Source organism: Pteropus medius, unplaced genomic scaffold, assembly GCF_902729225.1.
Source record: "Pteropus medius unplaced genomic scaffold, Ma_sr-lr_union100, whole genome shotgun sequence".
NCBI lineage: Eukaryota > Metazoa > Chordata > Mammalia > Chiroptera > Pteropodidae > Pteropus > Pteropus medius.
In genome coordinates, this window is record NW_024353517.1 from 2,706,940 (window position 1) to 2,732,678 (window position 25,739).

The window sequence follows — 25,739 nt, forward strand, 5'->3', positions numbered from 1 at the left end:
ATATTTCTGCTTGAATGTAATTTCCTCAGGGCCAGACATAGCCACCCCCCTTACATGCACTCCAGCGACTCTGTCCTTCCTTCATAATACCTATTACACTTGGCTGTGATGACTTCATGCCTGCCTCCACTACCGAACTAGCTCCAAGAACACAAACCTCTATTTCTATCCTCTGCTGTAGCACTAGCGATTACTAAAGTCTTTGGCTCAGAAAACGATGAATTACACTGCTGAATGAATGAATGAATGAATGAATGAATGAGGGAGAAGCCTCTGATCTAAGGATGTTGCGGTGGGCACCCCGTGGTCGTGCGTAAACTGAATTGAGGGTTTGGATGTTCCTGGAAAAGACAGCCACGTGGGGGCGTCCCTAGGCATGTACAGGCCACAGGGGGGCGCCCCTGGCTCGTTATATGTGATGGCAGCTCCTTGGACTCAGATTCTGTTACGAATCGCCACAGGGAGACGGGAGGCGGGGTTCTCTCTCTGATGGACAGTACTGCTCCGCCCAATCTAATTCATCTTTTCCTTGGTCCCACCCACTCCAGGCCTCGGAGACCCTGAGGATGGACCCGATGGAGTTGCCGCCAACTGAACTCCAGCCGAGTGCTCTTGGGGCGGAACCAGCGCTCCTGGCAGTCTGTGAGTGGGCGACTGGCGGCTGAAGGCGGGGCCGCAGCGTTGACAGGCAGGCGGCCGGTCCCGCCCCTCTTGCCCAGAGCCGCCGCGCCAGCGCTGGGGACAGCAGAAGTGAGTACGTGTGCGGCGCAGCAAGATCCCTCCTCAGACCCCGGACAGCGCGCGCACCCCGAGCCCCAGGTCCGATTCGGGCCCGCGACGGACCGTCGGATTACCGTGCCCCCCGAACTACAGCCACTTGTGCTCTCTCGCCCCGGCTCGCCTCCCGGAGTCCTCCGGCTCTGAGCTCTCCAGCGCCCAGGATCTTCCTCGACCGGTCAGTCCAGATTCCCGCGGGACCGACCTGCCAGCATCGCCGTTTCGGGGCGCCGTCTCGGTCCCGGAGCCGCCCGCCTGGATTGCACTCCCTCCTTGCCCGGATCTCCTGGGACCGTGCGCGAGCCTTCCTCCAAGCCCGACGAGCGGATCCGCGCCTGGGTGTCCGCAGCCCCGCCGGCGCGGCTCGGCGCGGCGCGGCCCGGCTCGGCTCCCGGAGCCCGCCCGGCCATGGCCCGAGCCCGCCCGCCGCCGCCGCCGCCGCCGCCGGGGCTCCTGCCGCTGCTCCCTCCGCTGCTGCTGCTGCCGCTGCTGCTGCCCGCCGGCTGTCGGGCGCTGGAAGGTGAGCGGCGTCGCGGGGCGCATCCAAGGGTTAAGGTGCCCCGGTCGCCCGATCGTGGTCGGGAGAGGGCCCGCGATATGGATCCAATGCGGGCTGGGCGCACGTCGGAGGACGGTCCCCCATCTGCGCGCGCTCCAGGGGCTGGAGGATGGGGCGGTGAGGACGACCCCGGAGCTGTCTCAGAGACTCCCGGACTTGCACCCTTGCCTCCTCCCTCTCATTCTTCCCAGAGCAGCCATGCCGGCGGTACACGGGTTGCGCGATCGCGGGCAGCTCGACTCGGTTGAGCGTCCCGGGGTGTCCTGGCCCTGCCATGAGCTTTTGTGGGAGTACCCCGCGGAGAAGTGGGGCCCTCGGTACCTCCGGCAGGCGAGAAAGTGTAGGCGACTCCAGGCAAGGCGAGGGCTCCCAGGTTGCTGTTGAGCTGTGGCGGGTGTGGGCAAAGCCGTACTCCCCAGGTTTGGGGGCGGCGTTGGTTAGGAACCCGTTGGAGTTAACTGATCGTGTGAGTGCGTGCACCCCGCTTTGTCAGGGGACGGCTGCGGGGGTGGAGTGGCGGGGGCCTGTTATTGTTTATGGTTTACCAGAGCGCACACTGAACACGAGGTGCTGTGTGCACGGGGGTTGCACACACTGCTCTGCGGATCCCTCTCCACCTTCTAGCAGAACACCCCCAAGTGCTCACTCAGGTCTCCACTGAACCCCTGAGGTGGTGGGGTTTGCCCTAGTTGCACCGCAGCCTGATGATGCCTTACCCATTAGCCATTAGAAAAGGTCGAGCTTCTCAGTCGGTTCTGTGAAATCTGCCAAGACTGCTGCTGAGGGGGTAGCTCCCACTTCCAAATGACTACTTGGATGAACAGCTCAACTGTTGTTGGCCCTGGTAGGAGAGCTCACACACAGCACTTGACACAAGCCTGTGGGGGACAGAGGCACTGACACTGGTCACAAACAATAGACACACACACACGCACAGTTTCAAAAATTTTGGAGCCATTAAAGGAGGAAAGAAGAACCTTCCGTAATGTGGAGGGAAGTACGCCACAGAAATGTGGGGGAAATTAGAATACAAGCAGTACTTACTTTTGGCATCTTTAGCAGAGCTAGTCACTTTCTTAGCTTAGGAACAAAAACATGAATTCTGCGCAACTTGGTTTGTTCATATGTTCACAATGGGGAAACTTAAAGGTTGGAAGGAAAAAAGGACATAGTGCCTAGATAGAGAAAGGCATCTTCTGGTGCTTTCTGATTTTCTCCAGAGACAAGAAACGTTCCTGTGAACCCTCACCCTTTTTATCTGTGAGCCCACTAGTGCTGACAGACCGATTCACACGGGTGGACACATGCAAATCTAGACAGGCGCACTGAAGTCGCGCCCACACTTGCACACACTCACCCACATGTGTGTGATAGAATCGCTGGCGTGAGAAACCAGTGTGGGGCTTTGTTGTTGATTGCCTCAAGGGTGTGAGCCAGGGAGTCTCTTGGAGTTCCCAGGTCTGTGTCTTAGCCCAGGAAAGGTGACACAGGCACACATGCTTATGGGACTCAGTGTGCCAGGCCCCAGGGCCCTTGTTGTGGGGTGTGGTGGGTGCTGGTGCTGAGAGGGGAGTGTGGGGGTGTGGTTTGGTCAGGTGAGCAAGGACTACCTGAGGAGGCTCCCCACTCTCTTCCTCCTTCCCTCCTTTTCTCTTTCCTCATCCTTTTCACCCCTCAGAATCTGATAGACTCTCAGAGGCAGGCCTTACCTGGGAGCTGGCATCCAGGCCTCCAGGCCGAATTGCTGAGGCACTGACCAGGAGGCAGAGACCTGATGAGCTGTGGCCCCTCTCCTGTCTCCCTCCACCCCCCTCAGCTGTGAAGTGGGATCTAGGGCTGTTCCCGCGCTGAGTGTGGGGTGCCTCTAGGAAGCAGCAATGTCTCCCAAGTGTAGCTTTCATCAGTTCCTTTTGTCAGTCTCAGACTTTAGGGTCTTCAGGTTGTGTGTGTGGGAATGAAAGGAAAAAGAGAGATGCCTCAGGGCGCTGACCGCTGCCCAGGTCGTACCCTAACCACTCTCCAGTTGTCTCTCACAGTGAGATGGGATAGGATAGTACCTACCTCCCAGGGCTGTTGTGAGGATTGAACCCTTAATGTGTACTGAGTGCTTAGCACATAGCCATTGTTATTCAAAGATTAGCTATTATTATTATTACTCTAGAGTTTGCTCCTTGGGGAGCATCGGAAGTGAAAATTCTTCGTTATGCCCTTACCCTGCTGGAGAGCAATTATATGAAAGAATGATGGCGGGTGGGGGAGGGAAGGTTTGTCTGGGGAGAGAGAAGTTGTCACCCCACCTCTTGATCCCTTTGGCTCTGGCAGGGAAGGGAAGGAAAGAGATGGGAAGAGAGGTGTCCCTGACTCCTGCCTGTACCCCGCCCCTATTCTGGAGCTGGAAGGGTGGGATGGGTAAACTTGGAGGTCCTGAGCTGTGACCAGAAGGAAGGCACTGAAGATATCTTCAGCACCCCAAGCTTTATGGAGTGGAGGCAGATCTAGCCTTGTTGCTCTAGCCTTCCAGTTGGCTTTGCCAGGATATGATTTGCTTTTGGCTCTCTGCATCTGGAGGTCATTATATTTAGGCTCAGGGTCCCTGAGCTGAGGGTGCTGCCCCTCACGGACCCACTCATTAGGTACTGTCTAGCACCAGGTTGCTCTCCCCTCCCTGCACACTTGAGGTTCACCAAAACTTTGTATCCAAGGATCTCATCAATTTTCCATGAGGATGGAGTCAGGATCCTTACTTGTCATTCCTGGTTAAAGAAACACCACCGTTCCCCTTGCCCTCTGATTGATTACCCCTCCCCCACCACACACAAATTGCCCTTGGATTTAACCCTTTCCCTAAACAAGGCCATCTTCTTGCTCACTCTTCTTTTGAGTAATGTTCCCTAGCCCCCAAGCCAAGATCATTCTCCCTTTCAGAACCAAGAACAGGTGTGGGAGTGGATTCCAGTAGGTGAGCAGACCAGGAATGGAGTGTGGGAGAAGGAAGGCTGTTTGGACCATAGGGCCCTTATACCTGAGGTAGGATAGGGAAGTCCCTGCTGGGAACAGACTGTTTTGAGAAAAGAAACAATTATGAGATCATAAGCCAGAGCAGCCCCTTTCTAGTCAAGCCATGTTAGCTGAGTTGCGGCTGCAGTGGAACTGGTCCCTCGGGCAAAGAGGCAGTGTGTGAGTCCATCTCTTTCTTAGGCAGCAACAGTGACCACTGTATAGGTGGTAGCTGAGAGGGGACAATGGCCCAGGATTTCTGTGGCTGGCTTATTTGTTTCAGTTGCCTCTGGCGCCCCCCCATCCTCCAACCCTGTTCATCATGAGCTGGCACTTTAGAGCTGCTTCTGAGGGACAGTGGCAGGTATTTGGGGGAACCAGTTTGCTTGTCACTGCCTTCCCTTTAGCCAGAACTGCTGCTGCCGCTGCCATTGTGCCCTCAGTAGCAGTGAGACGAAGCTGAAGCTGCCATGGGCAAGGCCTCTGCCACCCGGCCTTACACTAATTAAACAGCACCAAGAGGCTGAATCACCAGACCTGCATAGTTTGAAAATTGTAGCCCTGCCTGTTGTGCTGAGTCAAACTGGTTTGTCAGGATTGGGCAGCTGGAGTGGGGGGTTGGGGGGGGTGGGGAAAGAGAGCCTGGGTACAGGTGGGTACCTGGCCCTGGCGCAGGGTCTCCTATTGCCTCCTGTCCCCAGGCTCCTGGCAAGACCCACTGTGTCCCAGATCCCTGAGAAAGGCTCAAAGGCCTCACATAAGGCCTCCTTTTGGCTGGCTGGCAGGGCCAGGACTGGGGTGGTGGGCATGGATGAGCCCTGAGACAATCCGGGCTCCCTGCCCGGTGCTTCTTCTTCCCTTCTCCTCCCTCTCAGGTTTATTTAATTATAAATCCCCATGATCTGAGGGGAAGAATGAAAAACAAAATGTGTTCTGTGTTCTGAGATGCTCCCCTCCTTTCCCTCACAGACTTGAGGGCTAGGGAACTATGGTGGGCGGGCCAGTGGGTGGGGGCGGTGGCCCTGGGTGAGTTAGGCTCCTCTAGGCCCGTGGCAGGGTCCCCCAAAGAGCACTTGCTCCTCAGGCTGACCACCCTGAGTGTGCAGGTTAGTACAACGGGTGCACACACCCACACATAGGAGGGGTGGGATGAGAGAATAGGGACAGATCCCTCCCTCCAGCTGGTTGGCTGAGGTAGGGACCCTATGTGTGTGTGGGGGTGGGGGGTATGCGACTCAGGAACAGCATGCAGTTCTTCCTTTCTTTGTAGTCAGGGCCCCAGGGTGTGCCTTCTTGCCCAGACCACAGCCTCTCAGTCCTCCTGCCCCTGTATACTCTGCAGGCCCAGTCCTGGAGCATGACCTTTCCCTCCTTTTCAAGTTTCTGGGCTGGAATTTGGGCTGGAGGCATCTTGCTTCTGTCTCTAGAATTTTGGGGTTCCCTGGGTCTCATTGACACCCCTGTTTCCAGAGTGGGGTGCTGTAGGATCCAGCAGGTGTGGGGCCAGGGCAAGTGGCAGGCTCTCAGCTGATGGGCCTACCAGGGTAGCCAATGAGACCCGGCTGGGTGCCCAGTTCTTCTCATGCTGGGCCACCAACTTATGTGTGGAAGTGTTGTCCGGAGTTCCTGGGACTAGATCTCTTTATGATGCTGCCCCCTCCCCAGGGGGTCAGTGCCATTGTGCTGGAAAGGAAATAGCCTGCTGCTTGGGCAGGGGCTATACCTGGGGAGGCTGCACCCGGCCACACCCAGAATCATCTTCATGACCCTGCCCCGCCCCAAGCCTCAAGACCTGTGACAGCTCCTGTGTGTGCCAGGATCACAGGAAGCAGGTCTGAGGCTTGCTCCTTCTCTGCATCTCTGGCCAACGCTGCCAGTACATCTGCTTTCTTAGCAGACACTGCCCTCTCCTAACACTTCCTCTAGCCCACTTGAAGATTCAACCCATAGAAAAAACATGCTTGCAGTGTGTGTGTGTGTGTGTGTGTGTGTGTGTGTGTGCGTGTGTGAAGGATGCACTTCTGAGGCTTTACGCAAACTCTAGATATTAACACTAATTCTGTGTCTGCATGCTCCTGTGGTATGTTTCAGTGCAAATAAGCACCTGTGTGTGCACAGCTGATGCTAGTTGTGTGTGACTATGTAAGAGCACGTCACCAAGTCTGTACAGGAATATGTGTTTGCACTTGACTATATAGTCAAGACTGACTTGTGACTGGCAATAGTGTGTAAGGAGAATGTGCTGTTGGGTGTGTGTGCCCTCTGTGTATGTATATGTCTCAGGAAATCTTCACATATGTAGCCCATAAGAGTGAGTCTTGGCCTGAGGCAAGCCAAATCTGTGTGTAAGAAAGATTCATTGTATGTGAATGTCTAAAGAAGACTAATCTGTTTGTACCACATGCACTCGTGTATCTGAGAAAGATAGACGGCTGTGTATGAAGCTGTACACGTGTGTGTGTGTGTGTGTGTGTGTGCGTGGGAAGCTGTGGCTTTGTGTGTTTTTGTTCACCATACGTGTTGACTTGCCACTCTTTGGCCCCAGTGGTGGAGAATGAGCCCAGCCACTGAGAACTGTGAAATACGTGCATCTGTGTGTTTGTGCACAGGCGAGGGCCACATCGCTGCTGCCACGTGGCTGTTCTCCGTTGCTCTGCGGAAACCTGAAAGGGGTGTTGCTCCACTTCTGAGCACTTAAGGCCCAGTCTCCAAAAGCCCCCAAGCCTGGTGTCCACTTTCTTGCTCGCTTTTGGGGGGCTGTCAGGGTTCTCCACCTGACTGAGCTCTGTATCTGGGAATGGGCAGCCGCTCTGTGGTCTCCCTCCAGCAGCCACATGGTGGGACAGAGGAGGGTAGGGGGACAGTCAGCAACTACGGAATTTGGAGAGTGCTCACTCACTCTTCTTTTGCGCTTACCCCCTGCACTTCATATCCTTTACCCCAACAGCAGCATGTCCACACGCACACACATACACAGACGCACATACCACACACACATAACAGAGAAAAGGTGGGCTCTGTTGGGCTGGGTCTCTCCCTCCCAATGTCACAGAGAGATGGCTCCTGGGATCCACCCCCTCAGGTCCTTCCTGAGGCTGGGGCACAGGCACCCCAGGGTCTTCCTTTTGCCAAAGGGAGCAGGCCTCTCCTCTTCCCCAGAGAGCAAGCCGCCTCCTCATCAGGGTGACTAGAGCCCTTCCTCAGGCACACAAAACTCGAAATCCAAGTCCTCTCCTCATTAATGGGAAAAATGTGCCGAGATTGAGCGATGGCCAAGGCTGAGCGATGGCCAAGGGCCGACCCCCTCCCTCCCTCTCTCGCTCCCCAGAAATTAAACAGAAATGAAGAGCCTCCCCTCCCTCCTGCCTGCCTCCCGCCTCCCGCCTCCCCACCGTCCCCTCCCTCCAATCCCTCCTCTCAGAGCCAGCGCAAGGCTTGTTTTAAACTGTGGAGGAATCTGGCTGGAGGGGGGAGGGGGCTGAATATTTGGGTTTAAACAGTTCCAGATGGGTTTGGCACAGGCTGAGCAGAAGGAAGTGAGGGAGAGGGAGGAGGGAGGCAGCCGAGGGAGCGGTGGGAGCCTTGCCTGCTCGGGCGGGCCGGCGGTGGGCAGCGGGCAGACAATCAGGCGGACTGGCTGGCTGGCGGGGGGAGGGGTGCGTTTGGCTGGGCTGGCTCCCAGGGACAGGACTACTCCAGGCTGCTGGCTGAGGAAGAGGCCACTTGGCAACCTTCCTCTCTGTCTCTGTCTCTTCGGACCTCCTTGTCTCTCTCCATCTCACTGTCTTTTGTAGTCCGCCGCCAGCCATCCGGGCTGTCTGGTCCTAGCCAGCCATCTCTGCACATCCCTCCTGCTCGGTACCTCCCACTATCCGCCTCTACAAGGCCCCTGCTCCCACCGCCAGCCTTTCTCCCCGCCTGTCTGTGGGCCCCTGCTTCTGCCCATCTCCTCTTCCTTTAAGTCCTCCCTCCCTCCCCCCTGCCAAATGTCTGTGTCTATCTGTCTGTCTGCCAGAGGGGCCTGTCAGGCGAGGCTGGGAGAGCTCGCCCTGCAGTCTGCCCTGCAGAGACCAGCGCTGCTGCAGAATGGGAGAGGAGGAAGCCTCACTCTGGAGTGATTGGCTGCTGCCTTGGCTGCCCCCATTGCCTCACCTGAGGACCTGGGTCCACAACTGACTCACCTACCATCCTAAGCTCGGACCCAGGTTGCAAGAAACCAGCGAAGGCCACAAACCTGAAACCTGTAGGGTTTGGGTGCCCTCAACCTGCCCCACTACTGATGTAGAAGCCTCCAGAGGTCCTGGGGTGGCTGTGCCCCATTCCAGCTCAGAGTTGAGAGGAGAATTGCTGGCTGCCCTGTCTTCCAGACTATAAGAAAGGAGTTGGCCCTCCTTTTTTCTCTTTCCTGCTCCTTGATTTTGAGATCACACTGTCAGAGAGCAGAGCAGTCCAGCCAGAACCCAGAACCAGGTTCCTAGGAGAGCGAGTTTATGTCAGAAACATTAACAGGCTCTTCCTGGGGCTGAGCAAGGGGAAACAGATAAGGAACCACAACTCAGAAAAGATTAGCGTTGTGACAAAGCCCCTGGCCCTGGATGCACAGAGGAAGGCATCTAACCTCAACTAAGGGGTTCGGGGAAGGCTTCTTGGAGGAGGTGACAGCTTGGTTGGGACTTAAAGGATACATAGCAGTTTTCCAGGCTTTCTCTGTTCCTCTTTTATAGAGGAGCATATTGTGTTAAAGTGCTTTGGTTAAGGGGTTGGTTGTGGAGTCAGACAGACCTGAATTTGAGCCACCTTTCAACCCTTCACCCAAAGTTCTAGCAGTTTTATCTGAGGCCGTATAATTACTTTATCTGGGCTTTGGCTTTCTCATCTGTGAAAGGGGTATTCCAATAGTACCTTCATCTGAGGATTGTGGGAAGAACTGTACTAGCTCTCCAGGAGCTGGCCTGGGTCTTCCCGGCCTTCACCCCACCCTCAAAGAGCATTCTTGCCCCATCCGCCAGAGGTGCTGGAGTGGGAGGTTGGGTGAGAGTGGGCTCTGGCCTGTAACTGCTGCCCTCCCCCTCCCCTGGGCATGGGGGTTGGAGGGGTGGGGGCTGGGCCTTTGTGTTGGGAATAGAGTCAGGGGAGGCCTGGGCAGCAGGATCTGAAGCACAAGGCCCTTTGTTCCAGTATAAAGGCCCTGCTGGCCCCTTTGTGTGGAGATTAGCAGAGCCTGTAGGTGTGTGAACCAGCCCTGGCTCCTGCCTCATTAACCCAGGCCTGGGGTCAGCAGCAGACACCCACACTCAGCTGGCCTGACCTGACATCTCTGGGGCTATGACATCTCTGGCATGGCTGATGGCTGCAGGGTCTTCTCTGGTGCAGGGGAGCTGAGGGCTTTGGGGACTTGGGGGTGAGTGGAGTGATGCGTGGTGGTAATTAGTCTATGGTGTCCTGGCTTTTCCTGAATGACCTCTTTCTTCCCATCCTGAGTTTGGCCCTGACCTTTTTCCTTCTGTTGCTCCCCCAGAGACCCTTATGGATACAAAATGGGTGACATCTGAATTGGCATGGACATCTCATCCAGAAACTGGGGTAAGACTGCCTCACCACCTCTCCTGTGTGTTGGTTGCCACTTGAATCTCTAGCATCCATCCCCCTTGCCTCGCCAGGGCTGGAGAATGGCTGCCTCTCCCTTTTCCTGTCAGTTTCACCTCCTGTAGCATCCCATCCTTTTCACCTGTCACCTGCCTTCTTTGTCTGATGGCCCATCTCTGTGGGTGTTTTTATCTGTCACCTTTCAGTCTGCCTTTGTCCCCCCATCCACATATACCATCTTTGTCTCATTCTCCCTCTTAGCCTGACTTTAGCCTATGCCCATTCCTCTCCTGCCTGACAGCCCTTTGCGTGTCTGCCCTGACTACCTCCCTCTTTCCTGGGTCCTTGGGAAGAACACTGGCTTGGGAACCAGGAAGCTTTTGTTCTAGACCTCTAACTTGCTCTGTGACCTTGAACAAGGCATTTTACCTTCATGGGCCTCCATTTCTTGACTGTTAAATTCCTGTAGTCCTGACATCTTTAAAACATTCTAATTAACCTCCCTAGATAACCTCCACAACGGCGCTAAACTCTGTAACACTGGGGTTGGGTGGCACCACTACTGGCCTTCAATCACCAGGCCTGACTGCGTGACCTGAGGCAAGTCCCTGCCTTTGTGAGCCCTGGCTTCCTTTTCTGGAGAGTGGAGCCAACAGATGCTTTTTAAGGAGTTGTTTTCAAGGATAAATGCGATAGCCAATATTTATCGAATGCCTGCTCTGTATCAGGCACTGATTTAATTCCTCATAACCTTGTTCACTTCCAATCAGCCCCTTTTTACAGACAATGAAACTAAGGCACAAAGATAAATATTATTGCCAATACTCATATAGTACTTATCAAGTACCCTATTCTAAGTGCTTTATTCATTTAAAGACATTTATTCCTTGTACATTATTATTCTTGCCATGTTACCGATGGGGAAATGGAGGCACAGGGAAGTTAAGTGACTTACCTATAGTTATACATCAAATAGAGAACTGGAATTTGAACCCATAGTCTGTGTGTTCAGCCTCTACACCTCAGAAGCATCTCTGTGAAATAAATATAGCAGATCTGGGCATGTGGTAAGCACCTGGAAAATGTCAGTACTCACTCCCTGTCTTTTTCACTTGGTCCATGTACAGTGGGAAGAGGTGAGTGGCTACGACGAGGCCATGAACCCCATCCGCACGTACCAGGTGTGTAACGTGCATGAGTCGAGCCAGAACAACTGGCTTCGCACAGGGTTCATCTGGCGGCGGGATGTGCAGCGGGTCTATGTGGAGCTCAAGTTCACTGTGCGTGACTGCAACAGTATCCCCAACATCCCTGGCTCTTGCAAGGAGACCTTCAACCTCTTCTACTATGAGGCTGACAGTGATGTGGCCTCGGCCTCCTCTCCTTTCTGGATGGAGAACCCCTATGTGAAGGTGGACACCATTGCGCCCGATGAGAGCTTCTCGAGGCTCGATGCTGGCCGTGTCAACACCAAGGTGCGCAGCTTCGGGCCCCTGTCCAAGGCTGGCTTCTACTTGGCCTTCCAGGACCAGGGCGCCTGCATGTCGCTCATCTCCGTGCGTGCCTTCTATAAGAAATGTGCATCCACCACCGCAGGCTTCGCCCTCTTCCCCGAGACCCTCACTGGGGCTGAGCCCACCTCACTGGTCATTGCCCCTGGCACCTGTATCGCTAATGCTGTAGAGGTGTCGGTGCCACTCAAGCTGTACTGCAACGGTGACGGGGAGTGGATGGTGCCTGTGGGCGCCTGCACCTGTGCCACCGGCCATGAGCCAGCTGCCAAGGAGTCCCAGTGCCGTCGTGAGTGGGGACTGGCCTGGGGGAGGAGAGGGAGGGGAGGGCTTGGACCACAATCACCTACTGCCCTACCCGCTGTTTCCTCCCTGCCAGACAAGGTAGACTGGCATCAGGTCTGGGGCAGAGGGAGGAAAGGGAAGAGGGGTATCAGGTGCAGAGAAAGTGGTACAAGGAGGGAGATGAGAGAAAATGAGGAGAGATACCAGGATTGTAAGAAAAAAAAAAGGAACTAGAGAGAGAGGAGGAGAGACATGGACAAGGAGGATGGAGAACCTGGTCAGAAACTCAGGAGGCTGGCAGGGGTGCTTGCTTTGTCCCACCCCAAGGGTGTGCCTCACCCTGGAAATACAGCTGTGGGGACAGGTGCTGTAAGCACTGTGTGCTTGGCCCTTTCACCTTGGGATCTCATCTGCTCCTTGAAAGGCAGTGTTTATGCACAGTGGATAGGGACCCAGCCCCTGAAATCTGTGTCCTGCTTCTTTCTCTTAGCACCTGTGAGACCTTGGGCAAGTTACTTAACTCTTGACCCTCGGTTTCCTCATGTGCAGAATGGGGACAATAATGGTGATTCCTTTATAGAGGTGTAGTGGGGCTTAGGTGAGTAAGTGCACGGGAAGTCCTCGGAGCTGTGCCTGGCACATGGCGAGCACGAATGCTGCGTGAGTTTAGTGGTGACTCTCAGGAGCCCCGGGATGCATGGGGATCAGGGATTGTTTTGTCCTTATTTCATACATGAGGTGGTTAGGTTAGAAGGCCTGTCTCCAGTGGCTCGCTAAGACTCATACGACCTTACAATGTACTAGACATCTCTCACTGGAACCTCACCACAAACTCATAAGGTCGATTCCAGGTATGTCCCAGTTTTGCCAGTAAGGAAACTGAATCTCAGAGAGGTTCTGCACTCAAGGCCTCATAGCTGGGACTGTGGGAGCTGTGACTGAAGCCTCGTCCAGTGCCCTACCATGCAGGACAAGGTTCCCGGAATCTTGTCTTTTGTCCTCTCTGCCTGACTCTCTCTCCTGGCACTTGCATCATATAGCTTTGAGGGGTGGTAGCTGGCTCTTAGCATATCCCTAGGTGTGAGGGGGCTGGCGGCCCCAACCTGGCTGAGGCCGGGTGTTGGGTGTTGTAGTGAGAAGGTGAGTAGTGCCTTGCCCAGCCTCTCCCCTTCTCTATGGGAACCTGCCCCCAGACTTCCTCTTCCTAAGTAGAGAAAGGGGGTGGGGGTGATGAGCCTGACAGCCTGAAGAGGGGCTAACACTCTGCAGGTCCCTGGCAGGAAATGCATGCTGGTTCCCATAGCAACCAGGCTGGCCTGGCCTCTGCCCCCTCCCCCACTGGCTCAAAAGAGCTTGGATGGAATATCACCTTGGTGAGTGGAGATTAAACCCCCGAGAAGGGCATAGCCCTAACTTTGGGTCTTCTACACTCTGGATGACCTCCCCAGAGGTCGTCACATATGACTAGGGTGACCACAAACCTTAGTGTGTTCAGGGCTTTTCTGGTTTATGCCCATTGTCCTAACATGGTTATTATTAGTCCCCTTTTACTCTCGAAATATTCCAGTTTGAATAATAAATTACATGGCCACCGTAGATCAGGGGAACCTACAGAGCCCAGCCAAGGCCAGAATATAGGAGAAGGGATGTTCAGGCATTGAGCTCTGGGCTCTCTTTTGAAACCTGGGGTTCCCCTTGTGGATGTTTTGAGGCCTCTGAACTCCAGGTGACCCCAGCTTTCCTGCTTGCTTTCTCTCCTTTTTTCATCCCTCCTCAGCCCCTACCTCTGCCCTAGGGCAGAAAGAAGCCGATGCCCTGCTTCCTGTGGGTGGGGAGAGAGGTCAGCTGTGAAACTCTGAGGCCACACCTCCAGCCTGTTCTGGGTATCCTCGAGGGTCCTCAGGAATGATTTTCCTTAAGCTTCAGGGAGGGGTGGGGCATCCTTGCAGAGTACGGGGTGCTGCCAGCTCACTAGTGGTCTCTTCCCATCCCCCGCCTCTTCCCCCTTCTTTCTCTTCCCTGCCTTGACAAGCCCAGGCTGTCCAGGTTATGGGGCTGACGTCTTCATCCAGGAGGCCCCGGGGTGGGGTTGAGGAGAAATTCGCTGACATGGGATTTCCACGGGCAAAAGGGCCTTTTGTAGCTGCAGCTGGAGTTAGGCAATACCACTGTGGCCCCCACAGTCTAGGAGGAGAATGGCTAGATTCTCACGGCAGTGTGGAAGATTGGTGTCTGTAGAGAAGAGAAGTGAGTAGTCCCTCCTCTTCTCCCTTGCAGCCTGTCCCCCTGGGAGCTACAAGGCGAAGCAGGGAGAGGGGCCATGCCTCTCCTGCCCCCCCAACAGCCGCTCCACCTCCCCAGCTGCCAGCATCTGCACTTGCCACAATAACTTCTACCGCGCAGATTCGGACTCTGCAGACAGTGCCTGTACCAGTGAGTGATCGTGTGTCTTCGCATTCTCCTGCTCCTGACCCTGTGTCTCTTTGGGTTGGCCTGGGAGGGCTTACATAGTCACTATGGATAGCTCATTTTCCAGATGGGGAAACTGAGGAACAGGTTAGATGTTGTGCTTAACATGGAACAGCTAGGAAGTGACTGGCCCTGCGCCAGAATCCACATCAGTTGGCTCAGCGCTTCTACCAGCATTTAATAAGCACCTACTAGCTCCTAGCTGAGCATCAGGAATCAGCTGGGGCTTTCTAGTCCATCTTCCTTGGCGCTGAACTGCTGCTCTCTTGGCCCAACTCTGACCACAAAAGGGAACTCATATCCCTGGGGCAAGCTGGTGTCCTGCTGTCTTCCTACTCTGATGTGCCCAGCATCGTTCCAGGCACCAGGGATATGGAGGAGAATAAGATATAGTCACTGTCCTAGGAGAACTCACAACTTGGTGGGAGAAATGGATATGAAACAGATAATGACCATGTAATGTGCCAAGTGCTGGGCTGGAGGGATGCCCAGGAATTGTATTATGGGAGTGCAGAGGATAGGGAGAAGATGAATCAAAGAAGGCTTCCAAAAGGAGGTGACATCTCAGATTGCTCCTTGAAGGCTAAAAAGGAATCTGCCCAGTGAAGACGCGTAGGAAAGGTACTCTGCTTATTAAAGCAGAGTCAGAGGCAAGGAGGTAGGAAGCAGCTTGAAGCGTGCAGGAACTATGAGCAGAAGGGTGGTCCAGGGCCCCTAGCTCACCGCCCTCTCCCTCTGCCTTCCTCACAGCCGTGCCATCTCCACCTCGGGGTGTGATCTCCAATGTGAATGAGACTTCACTGATCCTCGAGTGGAGTGAGCCCCGAGACCTGGGTGGTCGGGATGACCTCCTATACAATGTCATCTGCAAGAAGTGCCGTGGGGGCCTTGGAGCCGGAGGTGTCTCAGCCTGCTCACGCTGTGATGACAACGTGGAATTTGTGCCTCGGCAGCTGGGCCTGACAGAGCGCCGGGTCCACATCAGCCATTTGCTGGCCCACACGCGCTACACCTTTGAGGTGCAGGCAGTCAACGGTGTCTCCGGCAAGAGTCCTCTGCCCCCCCGCTATGCAGCTGTGAATATCACCACCAACCAGGCTGGTGAGGAGGGTTCTGGGAGGGTAAGGTCTGGGTCACCTTCCCCGACACAGAGCTGAGGTTACCCAGGGCCTGCCAATGGACCACCAGCAGGCCCATGGGAACTGGGTCCTAGGGAAGGGTGCCAGTGCCCAAGGAGCCTGTGGTGAAACCTCCCCATCCCGCCCCATCTTCCCCTAGCCCCATCCGAAGTGCCTACACTCCACCTGCACAGCAGCTCAGGCAGCAGCCTGACACTGTCCTGGGCACCCCCAGAGCGGCCCAACGGTGTCATCCTGGATTACGAGATGAAGTACTTTGAGAAGGTCAGAGCCTCAAGGGGCAGGGAGGTTACCCCCAGATAGTGTCAGGGGGCCCTTGAAAGTAAGGCCTTGGGTCCTGAGAGGGCCACCAGGGATGGGCAGGGGCTGACTGGCCTGAGGACTCACTGAGATGCCGCCTTCTCCTGGTGTTGCAGAGTGAGGGTATCGCCTCCACAGTGACCAGCCAGAAGAACTCCGTGCAGCTGGACGGGCTGCGGCCCGATGCCCGCTATGTGGTCCAGGTCCGCGCCCGCACGGTAGCTGGCTACGGGCAGTACAGCCACCCAGCTGAGTTTGAGACCACAAGCGAGAGAGGTACATGCCCCCTGTGGCTATCCCTGCCTTGGCCCATACTTTCTGTCCCTCTACTCACCAGTGCCCTCTTGATCTCCAGGCTCTGGTGCCCAGCAGCTCCAGGAGCAGCTTCCCCTCATTGTGGGTTCTGCCACGGCTGGGCTTGTCTTCGTGGTGGCTGTTGTGGTCATTGCTGTCGTCTGCCTCAGGTACTTCCAGGCCCGTGGATGCTCTCGTGGCTGACTAGAACTTCTCTTGGCACCCGAGAGCCCTCATGCCACATAGGTGAACTATCATCCACATTGAAACTAGAGCCACAGTCTTTCTGGGCCCAAGCTCTCCTTGTTGGAAAGGCCCTCTCCAGTCCACACCCATGTCTCTGCATTCTGTCCCCTCTGTGTCCCCTGAATCTACTGGCAGAGTGGACCAAGTCCACTGGGCCTTTTGCGCAGAGATCCAGTGGCTGCTATAACCACCAACCACGCGACCAGCTACTGGCCATCCTTGTGCACTCTGCCCCTCCTTTTGCCCAAGGGTCCCTTGAACAAAGGGACTTGTCTCAGGCCTCCCTCTCGTCCGTCTCTTCCAGGAAGCAGCGGCGTGGCTCTGATTCGGAGTACACAGAGAAACTGCAGCAATACAGTGAGTTTTATCTCCTCATTCCCGCCTCCCGAAGCTCCCTTGGTCCCCACAGCACTTTGAGATGCCCCCTCCTGCTTCCCATCAATGCCATTTCCTAAGCTCCTACCTCACTCCTGCTAGCTTCGGAGATGGATGAGATGTGACCCCTGTCCTCAAAGGCAGTTACTCCTGTGAGAAAGACAGGATGCTTACACACAGGAAACAATGAGAGAAGAATTAAGTGTTAAGCCAGGTGTTCCTGTTGGAAAGGGCAGTAAGAGTTTGGAGAAGAGGAAGGCTTCCTGGAGAAGGCGGCCTCGGGCTGAGCTGAGCAAGGCAGGATGAACAGGGTTTGGAGAGGTGGGGGAGAGCATTCCTGGCTAGAGGAGCCTCTTGAAGGTAGTGGGTGGAGTGGGGAGAGTGCCCAACGTGGGGGCAGTGAGAAGACTGGTTTGACAGCTGCTGGGAAGCTGGGCTATGTAGTCGCGGCCAGTCCTTAGAGGGTCGTGAAAGGCAGGCAGAGGAGTTGAGACTTGACTCCACCATAGGTAATGCGAAAGGCTCTCAAGCCGGAGAGTAACACAATGAAAGTATTGTTGTAGGAAGGCAGGTATGCAGGTAGATTTGTGGGAAAAGTCCAGAGGCAGGGAGCCCAGCTAGGAGGGCTCCCTGCAATAGTTTTGAGTGCTGAAGGCCTGACAAGGTCAGGGGCAGTGGGAATGAGGCAGGGGGGTGAGGGTGGGGGGAGTGGAGAATCTGAGACAGAGATTGTGACATAATGAGAGATGAGAATGAAGAAAGAAGAATCCTAGGTATCTTTTATGGTCACCAGTTCTCATGGAGGGGACAGTGTTGGGGAGAGGGGAGAGTTGTCCTTTCAACAGAGAAGAATATGAAGCTGGCTTAGTAGGGCAGTCATAGCCTGTGCTCCCACCAGGGGTGACAGCCTGAGGGTGCAGGCTGATGAGTTCCTTTACCATCCCCAGCCTGAAGAGCTATCCCCCTTTCACACCCACCTTTTCTTCCTCTAGTTGCTCCTGGAATAAAGGTTTATATAGACCCTTTTACCTATGAGGACCCTAATGAGGCTGTGCGGGAGTTTGCCAAGGAGATTGATGTGTCCTGTGTCAAGATTGAGGAGGTGATAGGAGCTGGTGAGTCCCCAGGGGAACAGTGGGGATGAGAGGTGGGAAGGGGAAATGGTTTACCCCAGGAGAGGGCTGACATGGGCTGGGTACATCCCAGAGTGATCCGGGAAATAGCTTACTACCTGTGCCCTGTGCCCTGCAGGGGAGTTTGGGGAAGTATGCCGGGGTCGGCTAAAACAGCCGGGCCGCCGAGAGGTGTTCGTGGCCATCAAGACGCTGAAAGTAGGCTACACCGAGAGGCAGCGGCGGGACTTCCTAAGTGAGGCCTCCATCATGGGTCAGTTTGACCACCCCAATATAATCCGGCTGGAGGGCGTGGTCACCAAAAGTCGGCCAGTCATGATCCTCACTGAGTTCATGGAGAACTGCGCCTTGGACTCCTTCCTCCGGGTAAGAGCCAGCCCCCAGCCCCAGCCCCTTGCCCTTCCTCTGCCCCCAAAGAGCTGGATTGGGCAAACCACCTCTTCCCACAAGTCACATGGACCCTATTCAAGTCCATGAATTTTTGTTGAGGTGGCATGGTGCAGGGAAACAGTGGGGCCTACAGAGCCAGAAAGATAGTTCTCGTTCTGACTGACTCTCCTGCCTGTGTGACCTCAGGCTTTGCTTAACCTCTCTGAATCTCAGCCTTGGTGGTAAAGTGGGAGTGGTAAGAGCTCTTCGGGTTCTCATAGGGATTAATTGAGATGTTGTATGCAGATGTCTGGCACATAGTAGGGCAGCTTCCCTACTTTCAGTGCCCTTTGGTTGTAGGGATAGGCAAAGCATGGTCTTGGAGGACATGGCAGGGGCGGGGGCAGGCAGGCCTTGGACCTGGAGGGAGGCGATGGGCCTACCTGAGCCTGCTTGTTGCCCCCAGCTCAACGATGGACAGTTTACGGTCATCCAGCTGGTGGGCATGTTACGGGGCATTGCTGCCGGGATGAAGTACTTATCTGAGATGAACTACGTGCACCGTGACCTGGCTGCCCGCAACATCCTTGTCAACAGCAACCTGGTCTGCAAAGTCTCAGACTTTGGCCTCTCTCGCTTCCTGGAGGATGATCCCTCTGATCCTACCTACACCAGCTCCCTGGTACAGGAAGCAGCTGGGAGGGAGACTGGGGGCGGGGCCAACCAGGCAGGGGCTCAGGGCTGGGGACCAGCCCTGAGTCATAGGGTGAAGGGCGTGTGCCCCCCCCACCAGGGCGGGAAGATCCCCATCCGTTGGACTGCCCCAGAGGCCATAGCCTATCGGAAGTTCACCTCTGCTAGTGATGTCTGGAGCTATGGAATCGTCATGTGGGAGGTCATGAGCTATGGAGAGCGACCCTATTGGGACATGAGCAACCAGGATGTGAGTGCGGCCAGCCAGAGTGGTCAAGTGGGTGGGAGCTGGCTGGGGAGCAGAGTGGTGGCTCACTCCAGGTTTCCTTGTCCTTGGCCCAGGTCATCAATGCTGTGGAGCAGGATTACCGGTTGCCCCCACCCATGGACTGCCCCACAGCACTTCACCAGCTCATGCTGGACTGCTGGGTGCGGGACCGGAACCTCAGGCCCAAATTTTCCCAGATTGTCAACACCTTGGACAAGCTCATCCGCAATGCAGCCAGCCTCAAGGTCATTGCCAGTGCCCAGTCTGGGTCAGTACCTCTGCTTCTGCTCTCAGCCTGTTCTTGAGCCAGTTACCTCTACTTCTTCTGCCATCAGGACTCACCAGGTCCCTCTTCTCCCTACAGCATGTCACAACCCCTCCTGGACCGCACAGTCCCAGATTATACAACCTTCACAACAGTTGGTGACTGGCTGGATGCCATCAAGATGGGGCGGTACAAGGAAAGCTTTGTCAGTGCGGGGTTTGCATCCTTTGACCTGGTGGCTCAGATGACCGCAGAGTGAGTGTGTCTTAGATTTGGAAGGGTAGGGTAGGGGTCTCTGAGCTGGGCCCAGAGTGGTGGGCAGGTGGGCAGGAACTGACCCTGCCCTTGGTCCATCTGCAGAGACCTGCTCCGGATAGGAGTTACCTTGGCTGGCCACCAGAAGAAGATCCTCAGCAGTATCCAGGACATGCGGCTGCAGATGAACCAAACACTGCCCGTGCAGGTCTGACACCCAACTCCCACAGCATGGGTGCCCCTCAAGGACTACGCAGGGACTCTGACCGGCGGATGGACTATTGGACTTTTGGATGCCTGGCCTTAGGCCGTGGCCCAGAAGATGGAAGTTTGGGGAGGGCCCAAGCTGGGACTTCTCCTCCAGGCCTGTGCTCCCTCCCCAGAAAGTGTGCCCCAAACCTCTTCATATTGAAGACGGATTAGGAGAGGGGTGATGACCTCTCTCCAAGCCCCTCGGGGCCCAGGCCTTCCTGCTCTCCAGTGGGGGATCCCCACCACCTCAGACTTGGCGACTCTTCAGTGCCGGAAGTCCTGGCAGGGTCAGGTGGGGGATAAGCCTGGGTTCCACAGGGCCCAGCCCTGGTTGGGAATCTGGCCCCCCAGGTAGGCAGAGAGCAGTCCCTCCCTCAGGAACTGGAGGAGGGGACTCCAGGAATAGGGAAATGTGACACCCCTATCCCAAAGCCAGCTGGCACCTCCAGTTTGCACAGGGACTTATTCTGGGGCCTGAGGGCCCTGCCCCACCCCCACCCTTGGTGCTGTCATAAAAGGGCGGGCAGGGCAGGCTAAGGAGCAGCCCTGCTCCCCCTCTCAGAGACTGGACTCTCAGAGCCAGAAATCAGATGTGTGTGTGAGTGTGTTTGTGTGTGTGTGTGTGTGTGTGTGCACGCACTGGCCTGCACAGAGAGCGTGGGTAAGTGTGTAAAAGCTTGGCCCTGTGCCCTGTAGTGGGGCAAGCTGGGCTGTCAGTGGAATAAAGGCAATAAGATGATTCTCTTGCACCTTCTCATTCTACCTCCTAAGGCAAGGATTCCCTGTTGCCCTCAAGTTCACAATCCCTGGCTGCCAGCCCTTCAGAATTCCCTGGAGTCATTGGGAGACCAGATCCAGGCCCATCCAGGCTCAATTCCCCTTTTGTGCTTTGGCCTCAGTGCATCTAACTAACATGTTGGAATGACAGTAGAGCACAAACTACCCCAGAGTTCCGTCCTCCTTCCTCCTGAGGCCCAGTGGTTCTGGGAGTGGGAGCAGACACTTGAGTCTGGATGGTGTTTTACAGACAGTGTCTTTTCCCATCCATTGTCTCTGAGGAAGCTGAGGGTAGAGAGGAGCTGGTCAGCTCCAAGGGTCACATGGCCAAGGACAAAGGGGACAAGGGGATGAGGGATAAAAGTCCATTGGTGTTTAGATGCAGAGGCCAACTCCTTTCAGCAAACACCAGCCCAGAAGTGTGGCTACTCTTTTCTGAGCTCTTACTATGCTCCAGGCACTGGGCTAAAATGCTCAGTTTATACTGGGATCTTATTTAATCTCACAAAAACTCAGCCAGAGAAGGGAGTATTTTTATCTTCTTTTTACAGAGGAGGAAAAGAAAGGTTAAGTAACCTGCCCAAAGTCGCTGAGCCAGTAAGTGAGGCCCAGGGCTGGGGTTCCCACCCAAAGACTGCCTGCACACTTGAAAGGTTCAGAGGATAAATAAGAACCAGGGAGAGGGTTAGGAAAACAGCTTCTGGAAACGTCAAAGGGGAAAACTTGGGGGAGGCAGGGCACTCAGAGACCCCGCTGGATGCATAAACGGAGTTGGAGAGGGCAGGTGCAGTCATTTCTCAGTGTCAAGAGGGCCCTCGGGCAGTAAACTCTTCACACGCACGTAGCATGGAACAGGTTCCCAAGATAGCTGCATAGCCTAAATTAGAGGGTCCTTGACTGGTAGCAGGGAGGGGCCTGGACAAAGCCTCCTAGATCTCCGGATTCACGATAGGGCCCAGCGCATCTCCCGGACATTTCCAGGCTTTCTAGGCGTGCCGAGCTCCACAGGGGGATTCTAAGTGGGCGTTGTAGTTAGGGGTTGGCAGAGCTGCAGGTCTGGAGGCCCGGACAGCTAGCTCTTTCGGGTGCAGGGTACCAGGCCCGGGAGGGTGGAGGTAGCTAGAGTCGTAGGTTGCGGGTTTCCTTCATCGCTCCGGCGGCGGCTGTCTGGCAGAGAGAAGGAGACCAGGGCAGCGGGAGCGCGGCGCAGGCTCGGGGAGCCTCTCCCACCGCATCACTGCGCGCTCCGGCCGCGCCCACTCCTTAGTATTCCCCCCACGGAGCCCAGTGCCGCGCTGCAGTAACTGGCCCGGGGGAGGGGCGCCCCGCAAAAGCTCCGGCCCTCGGTGTCCCCCGGGCGGGGAGAGGGTAAGGACAGAGCTCCTCTGAGAGGCCTTTCTTTCCAGGTTGGGGACTCTGCCGAAGGCGGGGGTGTTGGGGGGATGGTGCGGAGGCCTGAGGTCGCCCTGGGCCCAGACGCTTGAGCTATCAATAGCGCGAGGTTTCGCAGGGGACTGGGGGAGGGGACGCGATGCCGAGTGTCGTCCTGCATACCCCGCAATGCCTGCGCGGACTTAGGGCTCAGATAAAGGAGCGGGGCGCTCCAGGCTCCTGTTCAAGTATTCAGTTCCTACTCCTCAGGCTCCCGGATGGGGGATGGTCCGTGTCCCTTATCTCCTGGAGTGACCCTCTCACATCCCTATCCCGTCACTCTAACCATTTTAGCAGGAGTCTGGGATGGGGGCTCTCCTGGAATAGGTAAGACATCGCCCCCTACTGGGTCCACAGGGAGGGAGGGATCGTGGACGTTGAGCGCCACAGGAGAAGTGGGGGTCCGGAGCTGCGCAGTAACTGGGACACTTGGTGTGTGCGCCCCAGGCAAAGATTTCTAGGGGCGTCTGGAATCCAGAAATTCGGGGTGCAAAAGGTACTCCGTTGGATGTGCCCAGTGCAGCACATCGCACATACCTCTCTCCATGCGTGTCCAGATAGCGTGTACGCCCCGCATGCACACTTCTTTCCTTTCTTCATTCGCTCACGGAAACAGCAAGCAAGGGCACACTACACTAACCAAAGACACAGCCTCACCATGTCCCCAAGTCACTTCCCTTACTCAGGTTCAGGTGTCCTCGGTTATAAGACTCCCTCTTATCTCCCAACCCATATACCCTAATAGGTGAGGGAAGGGATTCAAAGAAGGAAGGACAAAAGCCATTCCCTTCCTCGAAGGCGCCTCTCCCCAGTGCATTCCTACCTGGGAGGCTTAACCGACCTAGCAACTTGCCTTCTCACCTGAGAGAGCTGGGATGAGTCCTCAGACCCCTGAGCAGAGGTGCACAAGGAAGGGTGGGCTTGGTTATGGCAGAGGAAGAATGAAGGTACTCAGGAGGGGTCTGGCTTTCCTGGGGACAGTTAAGGAGTGAGGGAGAGAGATGTCTTAATCTGCCTGGTCTTGGTTAATTACTCACACTCTTGGGAGCAGAAAATTAAGATCTGCAAGTCAGTGCTTAAAAAGGGAGGGGGTGTTGAGGTTGAGAGGGGTGAGAGCAGCTTACCCCCTCATCCCATCTGCCCCAGAGAGGCAGTTTCAGCCCCAAATGACCCATTTTGTGCCCCCTTTCTATGCTAGAATTAAGAGAATAGACACAGGTAGGAAGAGCAAGCTGCTTTAGGCTGTGTTCAGCCCCTGACTACATCCTCTTCCTCCAGGTTAGCCCCAGGGATCAGAAACCTGGAAAGCAGCCCTTAGATCTAAGCCTGAGTGGCCAGACCTTGGATTAGAACCTGGAAAATCTGGGGCAGCTGGTGTAGTGCAGTGGGAAGGGCTGAAGGTTTAGAGTTCAGGGAGACCTAGAGTCAAAGTCCAGCTTCCTAGTCCATGACCTTGGGCAGGTTGACCTCTCTGTGCCCCATGCCCTCATCTAGAAAAAGGTGTAATAATCATTCCTACCTCAGAGATTCTTACAAACATCAAATCAGTTAATAAATGTAAAGTATGTGCCAAGATCATAGTAAGTACTCAGAAATGTCAGCTACTATTTTTATTAGTATGAAGTTTGAATAAAATATAGGAACAGATAGGAAAATGCTGAGCAGTGCTTGGCACATAGCAGGCGTTGAATTAACCGAGGCACTTGGGGAAATCCACCAAACCCCATTCCATCCACGGAGATACTAAACACTTTGCGCAGGCTTAGCCCAGGCCCTGGCCCACTTCCTGGGATAAGGCTACTGGGGCCTGGGGTGTTTGAAGGCGTTGAGGATGTAGAAGCTCATTAAGGGATAAAGAATGCAGCAAGTTGCTGAAGGAGCCTGGCTTCTGCATTCTCCCTTTAGTGAACTGATGCTGAGTCTGGGGGGTAGTGGGTGCCTCTGTCCTTCCAATATTCATTCATTCTTCAAATATTTACTGGATATCTACTATGTGTCAGGCACTGTGCTGGACACTAGGGATACTGGGATGAGCAAGAACAGAGACAGCTGCTGCTTCAAAGAGATTAGTCTAACAGGGACATGGAGGCCATTCAAACAATCATGCACAGAAATGTATATCATCACAAGTCAAGGTAAATATTACCAGTGTAGGACAAAATCACAGCTCTAGGGAACTGAGCTAGTCTTGGACAAGGCTGGGGAACCTCTAACCAGTTATCAGATACCCAGGAGAGGACGCTGGGGTCCCCATTACCGTCCAAGTCCCTTTAATCTTTTGGCATCTGACCCTGAATACATCTTCATTCACTCCCTCCCTCACTCATTTGCTTATTCAGCATACCTTCATTGAGCCCTTCCATATGTCAGTCCAGTGTATGGAACTGGGATGTGGAGGTGAACCAGCTACAGCCCCCATTCCCTGAAGGTACACACAGCTCAGAGGGGATCACTGATATATATCAACTAATGTGATGAGGTAAGTGCTACAGCTAGATAAACATCGAATGCTGTAAGGAAGGGACCCAGGCTGGGAATTCTGTCGAAGAAGGCTGCCCAAGAAAGTTACTTGAATTAAGGCTTGGAGGCTGTGAGCAGTTAGCTAGAGGGGAGAAGAGAGCAGTATGTGCAAAGGTCCTGGTGCAGGTAAGAGCAGGGCAGTCTAGGAGCACATGGGTCATTCCAACAAGAGGATAAGGAAGGAACAGGGTCATGGACATGTGACATTGACCAAGTCTTCCATTCTCCATAATTCATCCCCAGATGGGGCCATCCGCTTCTTACAAACCAGAGGGCCAGACCTGGGCACTTGGTCCAAGCAGTTCTGCAACTCCACAGTGTTCCTTGGGCACCCTGTAGGTTGCCACTTCTGTGGTCTTCTGCTCTACCTCTTCCCTGCTGCAAGGCACGTTTGTCCACAAGTGTTTCTGAGTACATGATGTATTATATCCCTTTTTCTGAAGAAGAACTCAGATAGATTACATGGCTTGCCTGAGGTGACAGAGCCAATTAATGGCAAAGCCAAGATCCACATCCAGTTGAACACATCCATGCTTCTGCGTTCTTACTATTACATCAGGATACCTTGGAAGGGGGCCTAGGGGAAAACCTAGAAATGCTGCACCTGGATGCACACCCAGGCCCTTCCTGGGCCACTTCAAAATGACACTCCCCACCTTCCACCTACCAGCTCCAGGAGGGGGCTCTGCACACATGGGCAGGGCCACCTCAGCTTTCCTTTTTCAGAGAGAGGAGCGGGGAGAGAAGAGGAGAGCAGGGCCCGCAGGTGCTGAAGGCGCTTGTCAAGAGTACAAGTGCAGGAATGGTATAGGGTTCCAGCTTGGGGGTGGGGGCCCAGGTCTGACAGGCAAGCAGCTCTGTACCTCCACTTCCCCTCCCTGCCCCTCTCTGTTTCTCATTAATTATTCCCGTCTCATGAAGCAAGAATGAAAACAGACTCAGGAACTGGCTGAAGGCCTGCCGTGACATCAGCCCAGAGGTGGCTGCCCTGACCCTGACTACTGGGGCCTGGGAAAGACCTCCTTCCTTACTTTGTCCCAGCTTGATAAGGAGAAGGAGAGAGGCAGAAGCCATCTCTCCCCGAACCCTTCTCTCTTCTCTAGGCACTGAACCTGGGGTACGTGAGTGAGGTGGCACTTGCCTGAGGGGACCAGGAAAGGGTGTGTCTACAGGAATGTGGGGGGGGCAGGTATAGGAGCTGGCTTTCTCTAGACATCACTGCCTCCCACTCCTTCCCC

General features: G+C 55.0%; 1 protein-coding gene across 1 annotated transcript; it reads left to right on the forward strand.

Annotated features, from left to right (window-relative positions):
• Positions 1 to 715: 715 nt before the first annotated feature.
• On the forward strand, positions 716 to 20,512 carry EPHB3 (EPH receptor B3). Its single transcript, XM_039850629.1, has 16 exons — positions 716 to 1,297; positions 9,852 to 9,916; positions 11,047 to 11,719; positions 13,993 to 14,148; positions 14,935 to 15,285; positions 15,463 to 15,587; positions 15,740 to 15,899; positions 15,979 to 16,087; positions 16,468 to 16,520; positions 17,531 to 17,653; positions 17,790 to 18,037; positions 18,507 to 18,722; positions 18,834 to 18,983; positions 19,076 to 19,269; positions 19,366 to 19,521; positions 19,627 to 20,512. The coding sequence occupies exons 1-16, from the start codon at positions 1,186 to 1,188 to the stop codon at positions 19,733 to 19,735; spliced, it is 3,000 nt and encodes a 999-aa protein (XP_039706563.1). The 5' UTR covers positions 716 to 1,185; the 3' UTR covers positions 19,736 to 20,512.
• Positions 20,513 to 25,739: the final 5,227 nt, after the last annotated feature.

What these genes read in the sequence shown, in the direction of transcription:
- EPHB3 (XM_039850629.1), top strand. Translation starts at nt 1,186, where the DNA reads ATGGCCCGAGCCCGCCCGCCGCCGCCGCCGCCGCCGCCGGGGCTCCTG. An exon ending in TGCAGACAGTGCCTGTACCA is followed by an intron (nt 14,149 to 14,934) that starts GTGAGTGATCGT and finishes CCTTCCTCACAG; the next exon opens with CCGTGCCATCTCCACCTCGG. An exon ending in AGATGAAGTACTTTGAGAAG is followed by an intron (nt 15,588 to 15,739) that starts GTCAGAGCCTCA and finishes CTGGTGTTGCAG; the next exon opens with AGTGAGGGTATCGCCTCCAC.